General features: G+C 32.9%; 2 protein-coding genes across 4 annotated transcripts; one reads left to right on the forward strand and one right to left on the reverse strand.

Annotated features, from left to right (window-relative positions):
• Positions 1 to 1,407: 1,407 nt before the first annotated feature.
• On the forward strand, positions 1,408 to 5,568 carry LOC8270473 (protein yippee-like). The gene is made up of 6 exons (XM_002526853.4): positions 1,408 to 1,568; positions 1,697 to 1,828; positions 3,924 to 3,967; positions 4,889 to 4,997; positions 5,087 to 5,142; positions 5,269 to 5,568. Exons 2-6 carry the CDS (start codon positions 1,733 to 1,735, stop codon positions 5,351 to 5,353), a joined length of 390 nt encoding a protein of 129 aa, XP_002526899.1. The 5' UTR covers positions 1,408 to 1,568; positions 1,697 to 1,732; the 3' UTR covers positions 5,354 to 5,568.
• Positions 5,569 to 7,026: 1,458 nt separating this feature from the next.
• LOC8270472 (arginyl-tRNA--protein transferase 2) lies at positions 7,027 to 12,426 on the reverse strand. 3 transcript variants are annotated; one of them, XM_002526852.4, is made up of 6 exons: positions 12,162 to 12,426; positions 11,475 to 11,513; positions 11,010 to 11,160; positions 9,567 to 10,694; positions 8,434 to 8,746; positions 7,027 to 7,509 (listed from the first exon to the last, which is right to left on the reverse strand). In XM_002526852.4, exons 1-6 carry the CDS (start codon positions 12,301 to 12,303, stop codon positions 7,393 to 7,395), a joined length of 1,890 nt encoding a protein of 629 aa, XP_002526898.1. In that variant the 5' UTR covers positions 12,304 to 12,426; the 3' UTR covers positions 7,027 to 7,392. The 3 variants fall into 3 exon arrangements, with proteins under 3 accessions (XP_002526898.1, XP_025014485.2, XP_015579476.1); XM_025158717.2 differs by having other exon boundaries at positions 11,367 to 11,513; XM_015723990.3 differs by lacking the exons at positions 11,475 to 11,513; positions 12,162 to 12,426 and having other exon boundaries at positions 9,567 to 10,686; positions 11,010 to 11,150.
• Positions 12,427 to 14,620: the final 2,194 nt, after the last annotated feature.

Here is a 14,620-nt window from a genome sequence, read left to right on the forward strand (position 1 = left end):
ATGTGATTGTGGAAGATATTTGGTGCATTTTAATTTGATAATGTGTATATGAATGCGATGGTTTGATATCACATGGATTTAATGGTTGTGAGGAGTCTTTTTTATGATTGATGACAATAGTTTAATAGTGTTAAGTGTATTGCTATGTTTGATGAAAATACAACAATAGTGGTGAACTAGTGAAAGAGTAGCAATAATGGTGGTACTAAAGTAGTGGTTTGGAGTGGTAAATAAATATTTGTTTCATTAAATAAAAGCAGCAGTGATAGAAATGCGACGGTGGTCATGATAAAATAACAATAGTAATAATAATGCTGATATTGTAAAAAAAGAAAAATTAACTTAAAAAAGAAATTAGGAAAGCTATTTCAAAAGAAAGCAAAATAAATATTTAATATTATCTATATATATTAATAAGAGGTGAGATGCATGCATGAACATGAAATAAAATTTGGATCGGTATAAACAAGAGTTTTGAGTTGTAATTGTTGGGGAAAACGAAAATTGGACCTATTTGGTACATAGGCACAAGTTTAGGAATATTTGACCTTTTGTCCTCACATAAAGTGCCTTTCCCCAGCATAAATCCAATGGGCAACCTCTTTGCTTTTGCTCAGGGAAATGCAATACTGACATGTCGTTTATTTTTTTTTTTTGAAAAAATATTTCTCTTAATAACTTAATTGTCACCCTGCCATATTTAAGTTAAGTCTAATAAAAAAAATATTTTGTCCCCAATCAGAAAATGATATGGAAAAATATCAAAACTAAAATAATAGAAAAATATCATGTAATAAATTAAAAATAATTTATTATATTTCTTAAATACATATAATGAAATATAATTAAAAATAATTTAGATAATATTTTCATTTGTAAAGATTTACAAAAATTTTAAATTCAAATCCTTTTATTTATTAATATTTTATAAAACTAATCGGAATACAATCTTGATTATAAATAATAATTTTACTAAGGAAGTAAAATTAATAAATATACTCTTAAATTTTTTTTTTTAGTTTATACAATCAAGTTTTTATTACTTTTTTTTATTGTTAATTTTGTTATGTTACAACAAATAAAATGGATATACAATTACTAACATCCATTCATATTTGCTTTTATTCACTTTCTTTTTCATGAACAAGACACATAATAATAATAATAATAATAATAATGATTAAGCTACAAAACATAATTCATTTATGGACATATAATATAAATCCTTGAGAATTAAAAATAAAGATTTGTTATCTTTTTCTCTTTTGGTTGGATTGAACAAATGATTAGTGATTATATAATAAGAAATCACTCTTGGATGATGATTTGATGAACTAATATATGGTTATTTGTTTTTCTTTTTAGAGATTAAAAGAAAAGGGAGCAAAACCCGTAAGAAACACGTCTTGTCAGGTTCCACTATTGCAGAAAAGGTAATAAAAATTGAGAAAAATTAGAAAAGAAATAGAAAAATAAAAAGAAAATGGTGACTATTAGTTTCTTTGTCCACATTTCTTGTAAACCATGCAACTCACTAGAACAAAGAAAGGGTAAAAGGGTAGATTGAGGTACGCAACCTGTCAAACTTATACTCAATAAAATTCTTAATTCTCTTGTTTCTTCAGCATTCTTTATATTTGTTGCTTAATTTCATTTTTGTTCTGTTTTATATTCATATATTTGTTGTTATAAATAGCTTGTTGTGTAAAGACTTGGACTTGGTTTTGAGGACATGGGGAGGTTGTTTGTGGTGAATCTTGAAGGGAAGATCTATAGTTGCAAGCACTGCAGAACCCACCTCGCTGTTTATGAAGATATTGTTTCAAAGGTTTGTTCTTGATTCTGTTTTTTGACCTTTGATTGACTGAAACTTAATTGATTTGTGATCTTTTTTTCTTTTTTTTTAATTGGATTCTCATCTGGGTGTTATCAATTTGTTTTTGTTATTTTTTTTTTCTCTTTTTGGTGATATATGTTAGGTGTTGAATGTATATGTTGATGTGTTTCTTTAAGGTGGTTAATGATAAGAGGATCTTTCAGATGAAATCAAGAGTCAAGGGAAGATTTATCTGATTACAGGATGTGAATTTCTTTGGTTTGGTAATTGTGATTGTGTAAGTATTATTGATTGTTAAGTGTATATAGATCAAGCTCTGACTTTTAATTGGTGAACACCTCTTGCTCCAACTTGAAAAACGAGGCTTAGATTATAGCTCCATTTGGAATTTTCGTCTTTTTTAGATTTTGTTCCACCCTCTTTGACTAGTAAATTGTTATCACCACGTTGTGCTATTAGAGAAGTAGGTAGTTAAAACCTGGATTCTGCATGTTAAGAGAATCTCAATTGTATAGTATCTTTCATGAATTATGTGCTTCCTGTTAATTATTCATTAATTGCTTACTGTGGTTTTTGGGTGCCTTTGTTTTAGTGCCTGTGGGTTTTCTCATGTTTTTACAGGAAAATCTCTTAAGTATTACAATCTCCCATCTTACACATTATCTCTCTCTTTGAACTTTCTTAAGATTGAGTTACATAGATGGATCCGAAGTAAAGCAATATCCTCTTCTTGAGTGGGACATATTTATCTGAAAAAATAAATGATCTACAGCAAAAATGTTTTATACGGTTATGAGTCCTCACTTCTCAACATTGCGCTGTTTACTCCAAAATTCCTTTATAATACACTGTCCTTCTGCAGAGTTTGATTGATGTGAACTTCAAGAATAAGAATACTTGTGCATTAAGGGCATTTAGAAGATGGTGAGGCTACCATGCCATACCTCATTGAAGAAGAAAATATCCCACAAGTATCAGTGATGATGTTTCAGGCTATATGTAGACTTGGGAAGGATCAATTGAAAAATGACTTCGATTGGATGCTTTTATGGTTCAACTGGTCTTTTGCATCATTTTGTGCTTCAGAATTTAGTGTCTGATTGCATGCATGTGTGTATTATTGTACTTATCGTCGTCTTCTAAATGTCTTGTGTGGCTTACAAATCTTCATTGTGCCTATTCATATATTGGGCTAATTCTACATCAATCAGAGAGTGATGCGTATGAAGAAAAATACATAACCAAATAGCTAGAGTTTTTGGGTGAAAGGTGGTGTCCAACTGTATATGTGACCTCGCGTGGTTGTTGATGCAAGGTCGTTTTCTCCTGAAGGTTCTCTTTAGCGCACAAGTGATGGTAACATATTTTGATGGTTTGCTTCTGGGTGAGTGGAATTCTGAAGATGGCAGCTCCAGTTTGTTCTCTCAGCATCTCTCTGCCACACGGTTGAGTGGTTTGATATCTCATAGTTGCGAAAGGTGTTTTGATCCCATTTATTGGATCTCCCTATGGTGGTGTAGACTCTTGTATTTGAGAATGAGCTACTCCTAATCTACGTTGTACAGTTGCATTCTGAAGAGCTTTTTGTCTAAGGGAATCATTTTTGCAAATGGAATTTACTCATGAAGGAAAAACTATTTTTGTAACTCATGTGAGTTAATCTCACTTCAAGTAATAAGAGACCAAGTGAGGGGTCCATATATAAAGGATGAATCATAACCTAAATAGCCTAAATTTTTGTGCAAAATATGTTATTCAGCTTTTATCTTACTGTGTTGATCTTGGTCTTTGTTCGAGTTTTCTTGATGTGACCTTGTCATGTATGCATATTTATGTCATTGCAAGTGTTATGGTGAAAAGGACAGGCTTTAATTAAGGTCACATGCAATAGTATTCTACGTCTACTATGGGCTTTGAGGTGATGTACTAGATGCATTCTTGTCAATTCAGTGTGTTGGGCTGATGAACTTTATGTTTTCTTGAAAAAAATCTCTGATGCTTTCTCATATTGTCCAACAAAGGTTGTCAGGGTATTTATAGGAAGCAAGCATTCTGACTTGTGTTTTGACTCTGTTCTTTTATTCAGTCCTTCACCAGCAGGCATGGGAAAGCTTATCTCTTCAACAAGGTGTAAGTTTTTCTTGATTTTTGGTACCTTTTGCCATTACATTCATCAATTCCACTTGAATGCAACTCTTTGTTGGTCCAACAACCCTTAGACTATTGCCCATGCCACCAGGTGCCAATCACTTATTTTGTTCCGATGCTTGCCAAAGTCATTCCATTCATTCTTTTGGGGACTGTTTATGGCTTAGAAATTTACATGTGAACAATGTCTTGGTCAGTGTTGACCAATGTTTGAAGATGTACAGTTATTATTGGCTGCGAGTATGGATTTTGGGCTTCCATTTGGAAGGGTCTAAACTTCATCTCTGGATTAATTTCAAGGGGCCCATTCTATTATTATTATTTGAAATTAAGATGAAATTATATTAATTTTTTCACTCTTGGAGTTCCAAGCTAGGAAATGGATGTTGATAGAAGAGATCGTTACTCAATATACAAGTAATTTCAGTGAAGTCAATTCTAGAACTTTCTCCATTTCATGATGTTGCATTTTGGACTTGCCTGGTGTTATGGTTGTTTCCCCTTCCTATCAGTAAAACATGAACATAATTCCCATAGTGTCAAAATGGCCATAACCTTCTGCAGAAAGGGTCTGAATGTTATGGACTTGTGAAAGGTGATTATTCCTTTTTAGAGGTACAAATATTTGTGTGCAAACTAAGAAGTTAATAGACATCAACCTCTGAAAAAGTCAATCGCTTTATCCTTCAGATGGCACTGTAATCAATATTTCTAAATAGAACAAAGAGATTTAATGATGTGATGATGTAAGCTGCAGGTATTGTATTTTAATGGGGTAAATGGTGAACTAGATCAGTCATTGGTTATCCAAACATATGATTTATCACCCACATGAGTTATAAGACATTTTTATGTTCATAATTATCGCTCTTTTAGCTTCAATCTTCTTCCCTCATTTGACAGAGTGAATGTCTCCGTTGGAGTGAATGAAGAGAGAATGATGTTGACTGGTTTGCACACTGTTGCTGACATTTTCTGTGTTGGATGCGGATCAATTGTGGGTTGGAAATATGTAAGATTAGGAAGCAGAGATTTGATAAAAAAGAATGCATGGTTTATGAGTGTTTCCTTGTTACCTATAGTTTATTTGGATGATTTCAGGAAACTGCGCATGAAAAGAGCCAGAAGTACAAGGAAGGAAAATCTGTTCTTGAGCGGTCAGTAGATAAACTAGATATCTATTTTTAGGAAGTTCCAGTTGTAGGGGTGATGATGTTTGTTCAGGTTACATGCCTGTTTAGAAAAGGAATTTAAGGGTATGTATGGATTTTGTTGTTGAGCAGGTTTAAGGTGTCTGGTCCTGATGGAAGCAGTTATTGGATCAATCATGAAGCACATGTTGGTGGAAGCGATGCAGATGATGCTTGATGATTACCCTTCACTTCCAATTGTATATTCTTTCCCCTCTGTTGTTCTTATTTTAACTCTCTGAACCAGGAAACAAAAAATTCCTCATTTCGACAGCTTCACCGTGTTTGGTGATTAAATAACATAATTCAAAACATTGGATTGTTGATTCTGATCAAGATAATGTCCAGTTCAAGGGTCAGTCAATGTTAATAAGCTTATGCTATTGTTGAATATTTTAGTGCCATTCATAAGATTCAGTTATTGGTATTAGGCAACTAATGCTACAATTAATTGTGTAGGTCTTGCTCTTTCCTGTAATTACTTAATTGATTGCAATAGATTACAAGGAATGTATAAGGCAAAAGGTTAAACAAAAAGCCCTTCCAACTATTTGGGGAAAATTTCATACAAATCAAATTCTATACAAATTAGGATCAGCATTGACATTTTGACTTGGCTCATGAACAGTTCCTGTAGGTTGAGCGCCTTTTTCAAGGAAAAATAGAATAGTAGAAATATTTAAATAGGTTTGATTTTTTTAGAGATCACAAAATCCCACTTTCCAAAGATCTCTTCCTTTTCTGCCTTTTGTGCGGGTCAAAACTTACCCGACAAGGAATTTCGCTACCTCAGGACCGTTATAGTTACGGCCGCCGTTCACTGGGACTTCGGTCGCCGGCTCCCCTGTCATAAGGAGACTTCCTTGGAGAGAGAGGAAGAAGAGAGATAGAAAGAGAAAGCAAGGAGTAAGAGAGTGAAGAAGAGACTTGGAAATTTGAATCTTGTAAATGGTATTATTATGTGATGCAGTTGATGAAGTGTTAAGAGATTTTATATTGCTAAATAATAAAAATATCTTAGCAATATTCTTCCAAGTCTGTCCATTTCAGGTCTTTAAGGCTTAAAGGTTTTTATTTTTTTTTCCCAGTTTCTTTGCCTAACCGGATAGCATGGTTATAAACACTTTGTCCATTGCATGTATCCATCAGAAAACCTGAAACAAAGTTCAGAAACCTGTACGTCTCAACAAGTGCTTTCTTCTTTGATTCTCATCATCTGCCCCATGGAATAGTCCAACTTCGTGTTTAACATGCACATATCATAGAATTTTACTAGGCAATTGATCTTGTTTATATTTATTTATCAACTGAATACATTACAACTCACCCAATGACGAGATTAAGCTTCTGATGGATCACCGTTTTGTAGGGCTTATTACACTTGAGACAATTATAAAAACCAAAAAAAGAAAAAAAACAGGATTATAGATTAGTAAAAGATCTTTAACCAACATTCCTGGAAAGAGAGCTTGAACCTGCTAGCCTAGACATGGCTCAAAGAGAAAATGACCAGTAAGCACATCCCAAATAGTATAACAAGACGAGGGGAGGGAGGCTTTTTGCCCATCCTATAAAGGTTAGTATAGGCATTCAATTGTTGATCAATAAGTTCAGTAAAGCCCCATTTTCCTTCGGGAAGTCTACCACCAAATTATGAATGATGATCTCTGACTAGCTCTTCTCATGTCACTGATGTTTCATTCCTAAGTGTCTACAGGAGAAGACTGTTAACCAACTCCATGGAGTGATCCAAATGTATGATCTGGTAGCACTCTAAATTTTACCCACTCAACACAAAATTAGAACATATGAGGATGATGAAGGAAAGATGAAAGAAAATTAACCCAAGAGTCAGCAAATGAACCAGTTTCTATTCATTGTAGCATTAAATTAGATGCAGAATATATGCAATATCCTAACTGAAGGGGAAAGGAGCCCGCAACTGAAAAGACCTAAAATGATCTCAAGACCAGACAACTCATTCACCTTCATTTCATTTGGCACATGAAAACCATCAGCCTGAGAGTATAAAACATTTGTACAAACCCCAGATTTAACTTAATCAGGTAACAGATCACGTTGCAATGTTTGAGGTTTGCCATAGCCCCCTTTCAGACTACATTATGATAACCAGACATGAGTCACCCGAAAACTTCAGCTCCCCAGGTAGAATATACATCTCTGTTGGTGATGGAATAGTGCCACAGAAAAATTAAATCACCCCAGTGAGTAGACTATTCGCTCAGACAACTCTGCACCTACTACACTCTTATATCTATGCAACTGAGATTCCAAGTAGCTCCTTTCACTGGGGTCAAAAGCTCGCCGCAATTCCTTCAGAAAATAAATGCAGTGAGAAAAACCATGCAAATGAAATTGAACTAAAGTGCTAACCAACTATGGTGAACAATATAGTCCTACTTATTTTCTAACATTTCCAAGTTTATAACTCGAACTTAATGAATAAGGTATTCCTAATGCATGGTTGTTAATGTTTCAAATATCTCTATGATTATAAAATGGGGTATTTTCTTCTACAAGGTAACACAAGATTCCCAATTACATCTTTGACAAGTAGGATCTTCCTTCAGCTCTCAACTTAGTTATGATCCAAATTCTTGAAGTTCAGAGAAATTAAAAACTTCAATTAATTTTGATTTTAAAAATACTTTTAAACCACAATTAGCTTATCAGAAGAGAGAAATGAAAAGATCTTTTTTCCTGTCATATTCATCATTCTGAAGTTTAAGCTATGTTTATTAGAGAGGATGAAAGTAGAAAGCAATTGAACTTTGAAAACATTATGGCCAGAATTAAAATAAGGGTATTGTACCTAGTCTACATAGTTTTTGAAAATTCAAATCCCATCACTTGTACATGCTCAAACAAACACAGCCTTGATTATCTACATTCAGAATAAAGTCTAGATGCAATGATGTAATTTACATTTTACTGAAATAATTATCTTAATCCTGTAAATATGAGACAATATAACATGTGTGAAAAACATTCATACTTGCTAAACAAAAGTTGCACCAGTAGCAATATTTATCATGCAAGTTTTATGTTTTAGTATTACCAGTTTTCTTGCAAAAACTACAAAGTGAATAGTATAATAGCTCAGCAATTTTTTGTTGTGAAAGCATCCTAAACGCTCAGAATCATGAACTCTTTTCATCTTAATAATTTGATCAATTGGCATCTGGAGTTGCAGCTATGTGGAAAGAAGACCAGAAATGGGACAAGGATATAGCATACCTTGTATCTCACACGGGATCCCTTCAAACCGATTAAAATATCACCAACATCACCATCTTCCAATGTCTGACTACTCATTTCTGCACTCGATTCATCATCAGAACTTTCAGATTCAGGTTCAATCATTTCTTCACCATCATCCATAAGAATATCATTTGAGTCTTCACCACCATTGTCATCATGTTGCATTTCCGGGGCATTTTCAGAAGAATGAGGAGGTAAAGACTCTGCATTTTCTAGAAGCGCATAATCTGTTAAGACTGCGTATGGCTTTCTGTCAAGCAAAGGCCTCGCAATATCAAATGGAACCCACCTGGAAATAATATATCAGCTTGTCAAACTTTGACTCACCTAGCTAGTTTGAATAGCAGATCATAACTATAAACTTCGATAAACATGGAGAAATCAAAAGGTAAACTCAAACTTGCATTTTTAGATGTAGAATATCAATAGCAGATTATAACTAAAAACTTGGATAAACATGCGAAAAATCAAAAGGTTTAGCCTCATAGATGAAACACAGAACTAGAAATTGTAGGTGTAGAATGTCAATGCAACACTCATGAATGCAGCCAAAATTGAGCAGCCTGAATTACAAATATCTGAAATTGCTTTATGTTTAATCATTTTAGCTTTTGAACCCTTTCTGATAATCACTTTCAGGAAGATTGGAGAAGATTCAACTTTATCCTATATGTAATGCATGTAAAACTTAACCCAAACTATCTATCATCCCAAACTTGAGCATATTTGCAATGTATCAAACAAGAACTGGCCCAGCAACTGTGAATTGTTTGAGCTAAATTTCTTTAAGGACGGGTTATGTATCACTGAATTGATCAGAGAAACATATTTATACAGCCAATTCACCTGGTTTTGTAGCTTGTTTTGCTGATTAAGAATTATAACAATGCATCGTCATTTCAACACAGGACTCAAGTATGCTAATCATAGATTGCTAGCAGATGTCAAGGTAGAGTTAAGATAACAGTTTTAGATGATAGCATGATGCCCACATATAACAACTAAATCTAACTGCTGTACTCGGAAGTCACTGTAAAGTATAATGTGGCCAAAAAGCATTCATGTCCATTATTTAATGGGCAGTTGCTAAAAGAAAAGGAGCAACTTACTGGTAACGGAGAGGACAGAGAAGCTCAGATGGGCGATAGGCTGCTTTATATCTCATTTTGCTGCAGGAATGGATGTAATAGCCAAGATAATAATACTGAAGACTAGGGCAATGTAGTTGATTCTCTTTTACCCAACCTATTTCCTGCAAGGCTGAATACTTTCCTAGTGATAGAAAGGCAAAATCTGGATCCCAGAATAAATATTTACTAGACAAACATTTAGGAAGAATATCAATCACGCCAACAGCAACTAGCTGGCCATTGATAACATATTGCTGATGAAAGGAGCCAAATCCACAAGGAGGGACTCTGACATTACCAGATGGTGGGACAGAAACTAAGGGAGTGTCGACAAGAAACCTCTTGTAAGAGCTTTCAGTAACATGATCCGGTGCATCATTATGCACCTTCATCTGATATCTTCTATACAGTTCAAATTCTTCTGGATCAAAGCTGGACCGTTTTAACCGAATCTCTAGCTTCTGCCTTTTACCCTGAGGATGTTTGACACTCTTCCTCGTACAGCAGGACTTTCTTTTACATCCTGCAGCAGATTCTTTAAAGTCAGCAATAGTTTGAGCACCTTCACCAGAAGAAGCTTGCATTCTAGATGCATAGAAGTTAATGTGTCCATTACAAGCCCTGATTGAAAAACCACTAGTTTCTGACAACTGATTTAAAGAAGCAGCCAACTTTTCTGCAATAACTTTAGGGGAAAGAGTAAGATCTCCTGCGCTATGTGACGCATTATTTCCAGCTGATTCTGCTCGTCTTATAGTGGCCACTAGTTGAAATGCGATGTTGCTAGAGTACATGAGCTCTTCTGCTCCTTCAATTAGCAGTTTTCTTTTAGCTTGTGAAACCTGTTTGATAGAAGATTTCGGTAATTGTATACTGCAAGGAAAATCTCCACTTTCTGCACAAGTACGGATTGCAATGTCAACTTGATCTGACAAATAAGTAGCAATATTCTGTGCACTATTCCTCTCTTCATTTTTAGCAGGCAAATTTTCCTTTGTCCCTGAGCTTGAAACTTCATGACAGGCACAACTGCATTTATCTTTGAGAATATTTGGATCCTCTACTACCTCCATGCTTTTCTTCACATCCAGCGTGCCATCTAAAAACCTAGGTATATAGCATAATCAGTATTCAAATATGGAACTAAGTTTTATTGAACAGTAGAGGATTCAGTAGGACTTCATCTAAGCCATTACTGAATTACATGAACATCTGTCAACAAAAGGAAATTTTTGAGGTTTTAAAATAAACCGTATATGGTCCTAGGATCCTAGCAGAGCATCCTGATATTTGGTGATTAAGCAAATCACAAATATTAAGTTCTTTATAGTGCATAAAGTGAAGTCATAATAGTGAAGTTACTTTTGCTTGTCTTGCAAGAACTTACTGCAATCTACCAATAAAACTGAGATAAAGGCATACCTCTGCATTTTTCTAAAGACACGAAGTTGTTCTTTCAAAGGAACAAAATCACTTGCCCTCAGACGAATAGTATAAGATGGGCAGCATGTCCTTTCCATCTCAGGTTTGTAAAGGAAACAACCAGATCTCCTCCATCCACGGTCAAGAAGATCTATCAATGGGGCAATATATTAAAAAACAGGTCAATCAATCAAAGGGCACTATTACTATGAACTTTATAAAATAATAAGACAAAATGGCCTCTATGTAAGGCTGTAGAGCAAAAGAAAGATAAAAGAAAACCTATCAAAGAATCTTAGCACCACAATGTTTGGCTAATAATGATATCTCATGATGTTCTGCAACATTATACTATACCAAAGAAGCTGAGGCAGCAGAGATTGACACAGATATTCTTCTTGATGTGTAAAAATGTGTGAATATTCAGAGCATGTAGAGAAACAGATCTTAACAGATCATACACACCTTGATAGTCATCAACACTAATACTGTGTGCCCATAAACCTACAAAAGAGAGAAGTACAAATATCATGGAAATCATATAATGACATGATTGAGAGATTGCAGATAGAAAAGCAAACAAACAGAATAAGTGGTTAAAAATCTAAGATGCAAGAACAAAAATTTCATTTAATTGAATTCCACTTATCTCAGGAAAGATAATGAATTCCCATCTCAGGAGAGATCATTGACTGCTAGAATTCAATTCTTTCAATTTAAAATAAAAAAACAAGGCATTTTGAAAGAGATGGAATCATTCCACGAGTGACATGATTTTGCAGGAATTCAATGTAATCGAATTCTATTTCTTACAGGTAACTTAATCCAAACAAGGCCTGTACCGCTCGTTTTGAAAGTCTTAAAATGTAAGAATCAAATTCAACTGAATTCTATTTGGTCAACTCTCTTAACTTAAATAATCATAATAATAATAAAAGAAATGAAATCAAGCCACAACTGACATGATTTTGCAAGAATTCAGTTACATGATTTATTCCAAACAGGGCTTTAATTCAAATACTCAATACACACTTAATAATAAATTAAACTAAAATTTAAAAAACAAAACAACAAATAAGCTAAAGTAACAAATAATCTACAAATCGAAAATTTTAAATTTAAAAAAGGATAAATGAAATTAGAAGAACGAACCATGAGAGATACTAGTGCGAGCACCGGATCTACAATAACCGCAAGAACTTTTACGGCGACCACAATCAACCACGACGGTTTCTCCTCTACTATTGCTGCTACTGCTTGAGCTCGCATCGCTTCTCCGTACCTTTCCTGCCATTTTCAGTTTCGATTGCTCACAAACTCTCCATCGATTAAACGACTTCGTTTTCTTATGTGTACCCGTGTCTCTGAATTAAACAAATGGAGAAATTAATGAAAGAAGAGAAGGCGTCACAGTTGAGAATTTATGGATTTATTTTAAAATGCAATAACTCACAAAATTTGAAATTTATTTTTGCTAAGAAGTATCTAATTTATTATCATTTTATATTTCTAGGCGGGACTGTCGTAGTTTTGATCATTCACATCCCTAGATTGTTCTCGGGCCGAGTACATATTTCTTTTTATTACTTTATATTAAAATAAAATTCAAATAGGCCATTAACCTATGGACAGGTTCAAATAAGCTATTTTAACTTTTTAGACCATTTTAATTTTAAATTTTAAAATTTAACTTAATTCACTCCAACAAATAAAAACTATGCTTTTTTAAAAATGAAAAAAATTAAAGTAACTAAAAATGGTTAATATTTATTAAGAATTTATAGTTTTTTAATATTATTATTAGTAGCTAATAGTTGTTTGTTAAATTTAATTCTAAGAATTAATTTTCTTAATTTCAAAAATATAATTCAATTTTTAGTGCTAAACTGAATTAAAAATAGTAAATTTTAAGTTAAAATGATCCAAAAAAATTAAAAAGAAAATCCGTTGAGGAGCTATTTGAATCTTATTTCTTTTATATTTGTTAAATAAATTAGTTTTTTTTTTAATGTTTTATCTGTCATCGTTAATTTATATATTAAAAATATAAATAATATTAAGAAATTCTAAAGTAAAGTTTTCCTTTGAAAGTACGCAAGGAATGGTGCTGTTTTACTTCTTCACTATAATTTTTTTCTTTCTTCAGCCTCCATAAGAAAGTTTGATTTCTGTGCACTATAGATTACAAAATATTTAGTTCAATAAAATAAGCATATTATAAAATTAATGCAATCACCTGAAGGGTCCAAGCTGTGATACACTTTTCCTTCTTTCCATACAGCCTTTCAAGGGTAATACAACCAGATCAGAATGCTTGGAAGTTCACCAGATAACCTGATTTCTAATACATCCAATTTCTGAACTATTTCCAAGCCTACCAACTTCAAGAGGCAAGTATTTTGTCAACAGGTTCTGAGATAGATTCTTGAAAATCTGAAATCCTCTTTCAGTACAGACCATTGAGATTATTGTGAGACAGCTCTAAGATAAGAATATTACATTCTTGCATTGTCCAGGACTAGAAGGTATTCTATCTTGTAAAATGATGATGAAATTTTCCCAGAATATTTATTACTCACTCTTCATAAAATCTCGGAGCTTACTAATGCCATGGGGAATATCACCTGTCAACCAAATACTACATTACACAAATTAAACCAACAAGATTTTCTATTCTTTAAGGCCATATTTTATGATATTTGTCTGGTTGCTATTTTCGAATGAATATAATAAATATAATACATATAACACGTATCTTGACACCATACAACATATGTAATATATTTATTTAAATAGTAAGTAGATTAATTAGTTGTATATTGTAACATATCTAATATGACATGATATGACATATATAACAAGTTTACTTAAATAGTAAGTAAACCAATTATTACAGGTTTTATATGTCAACCTGTTATACAATAAATATTTCAAACCGTGTTATAATGGATCAAATCCAAAAGAATTATTCCAACAACTTAGCACATCATTAGGATTATCCTTAAATCTCTAATTTATCGAAGGCTATTAATGTGAGGTGATCAGTATCATTACTGATAGATTGGCTGAGGAGATATTAAAAAAAAAAAAAGAATTACGATGCACAAAAGGGAGAGAGCTTCATGATTTGTTAGTTGTAACTATATTAATAAATGCATTACCAAAATAAACTCATTAAATGATAAAACCGGTCGCTTTCGTAATGTACTAAAAAAAAAGACCACTTCTTTGAGTAGTGTCTAGCTTTTAGGTTGAGATCATAAATAACTGCTATTAATTTTAATTAAAAGAAATAGAATCAATAAATATTAAATATTAATTTATATAGAAAAGTCTATTCCTATTAATTATAAATTATTTTGCAGATTAGTGTATTAAAATTTTGCGAGTAAAAAGTTCTACTCTATATTATCAGGTCTTGCACTAATTTTATAAATATTTTCTGATGAGGTTGAAAGTTTGAATATAATGATGAATCTCAATAAATAGTATTAATTATTATGACACTTTTTAATTAATAATAGCTTTTCTTTTTGGCAATTATTTTTGTAAGGATGAATATGCATTTTTGCTATATCTACCGGATATAGGTTATAGAAAATTCTTTAAAA

This window comes from Ricinus communis, chromosome 6, assembly GCF_019578655.1.
Source record: "Ricinus communis isolate WT05 ecotype wild-type chromosome 6, ASM1957865v1, whole genome shotgun sequence".
In the NCBI taxonomy this organism is placed as follows: domain Eukaryota; kingdom Viridiplantae; phylum Streptophyta; class Magnoliopsida; order Malpighiales; family Euphorbiaceae; genus Ricinus; species Ricinus communis.

Bases quoted from the DNA above. Each gene is read 5' to 3' on its own strand.
- LOC8270472 (XM_025158717.2), bottom strand. From the start codon at position 12,303: ATGGCAGGAAAGGTACGGAGAAGCGATGCGAGCTCAAGCAGTAGCAGC. The intron at 11,161-11,366 runs GTATAGTATAAT...CCCCATTGATAG, and splicing joins CTGCTGCCTCAGCTTCTTTG to ATCTTCTTGACCGTGGATGG. The intron at 8,747-9,566 runs GTAAGTTGCTCC...TATTATTTCCAG, and splicing joins CTCTGTCCTCTCCGTTACCA to GTGGGTTCCATTTGATATTG.
- LOC8270473 (XM_002526853.4), top strand. From the start codon at position 1,733: ATGGGGAGGTTGTTTGTGGTGAATCTTGAAGGGAAGATCTATAGTTGC. The intron at 1,829-3,923 runs GTTTGTTCTTGA...TCTTTTATTCAG, and splicing joins ATGAAGATATTGTTTCAAAG to TCCTTCACCAGCAGGCATGG. The intron at 4,998-5,086 runs GTAAGATTAGGA...GGATGATTTCAG, and splicing joins CAATTGTGGGTTGGAAATAT to GAAACTGCGCATGAAAAGAG.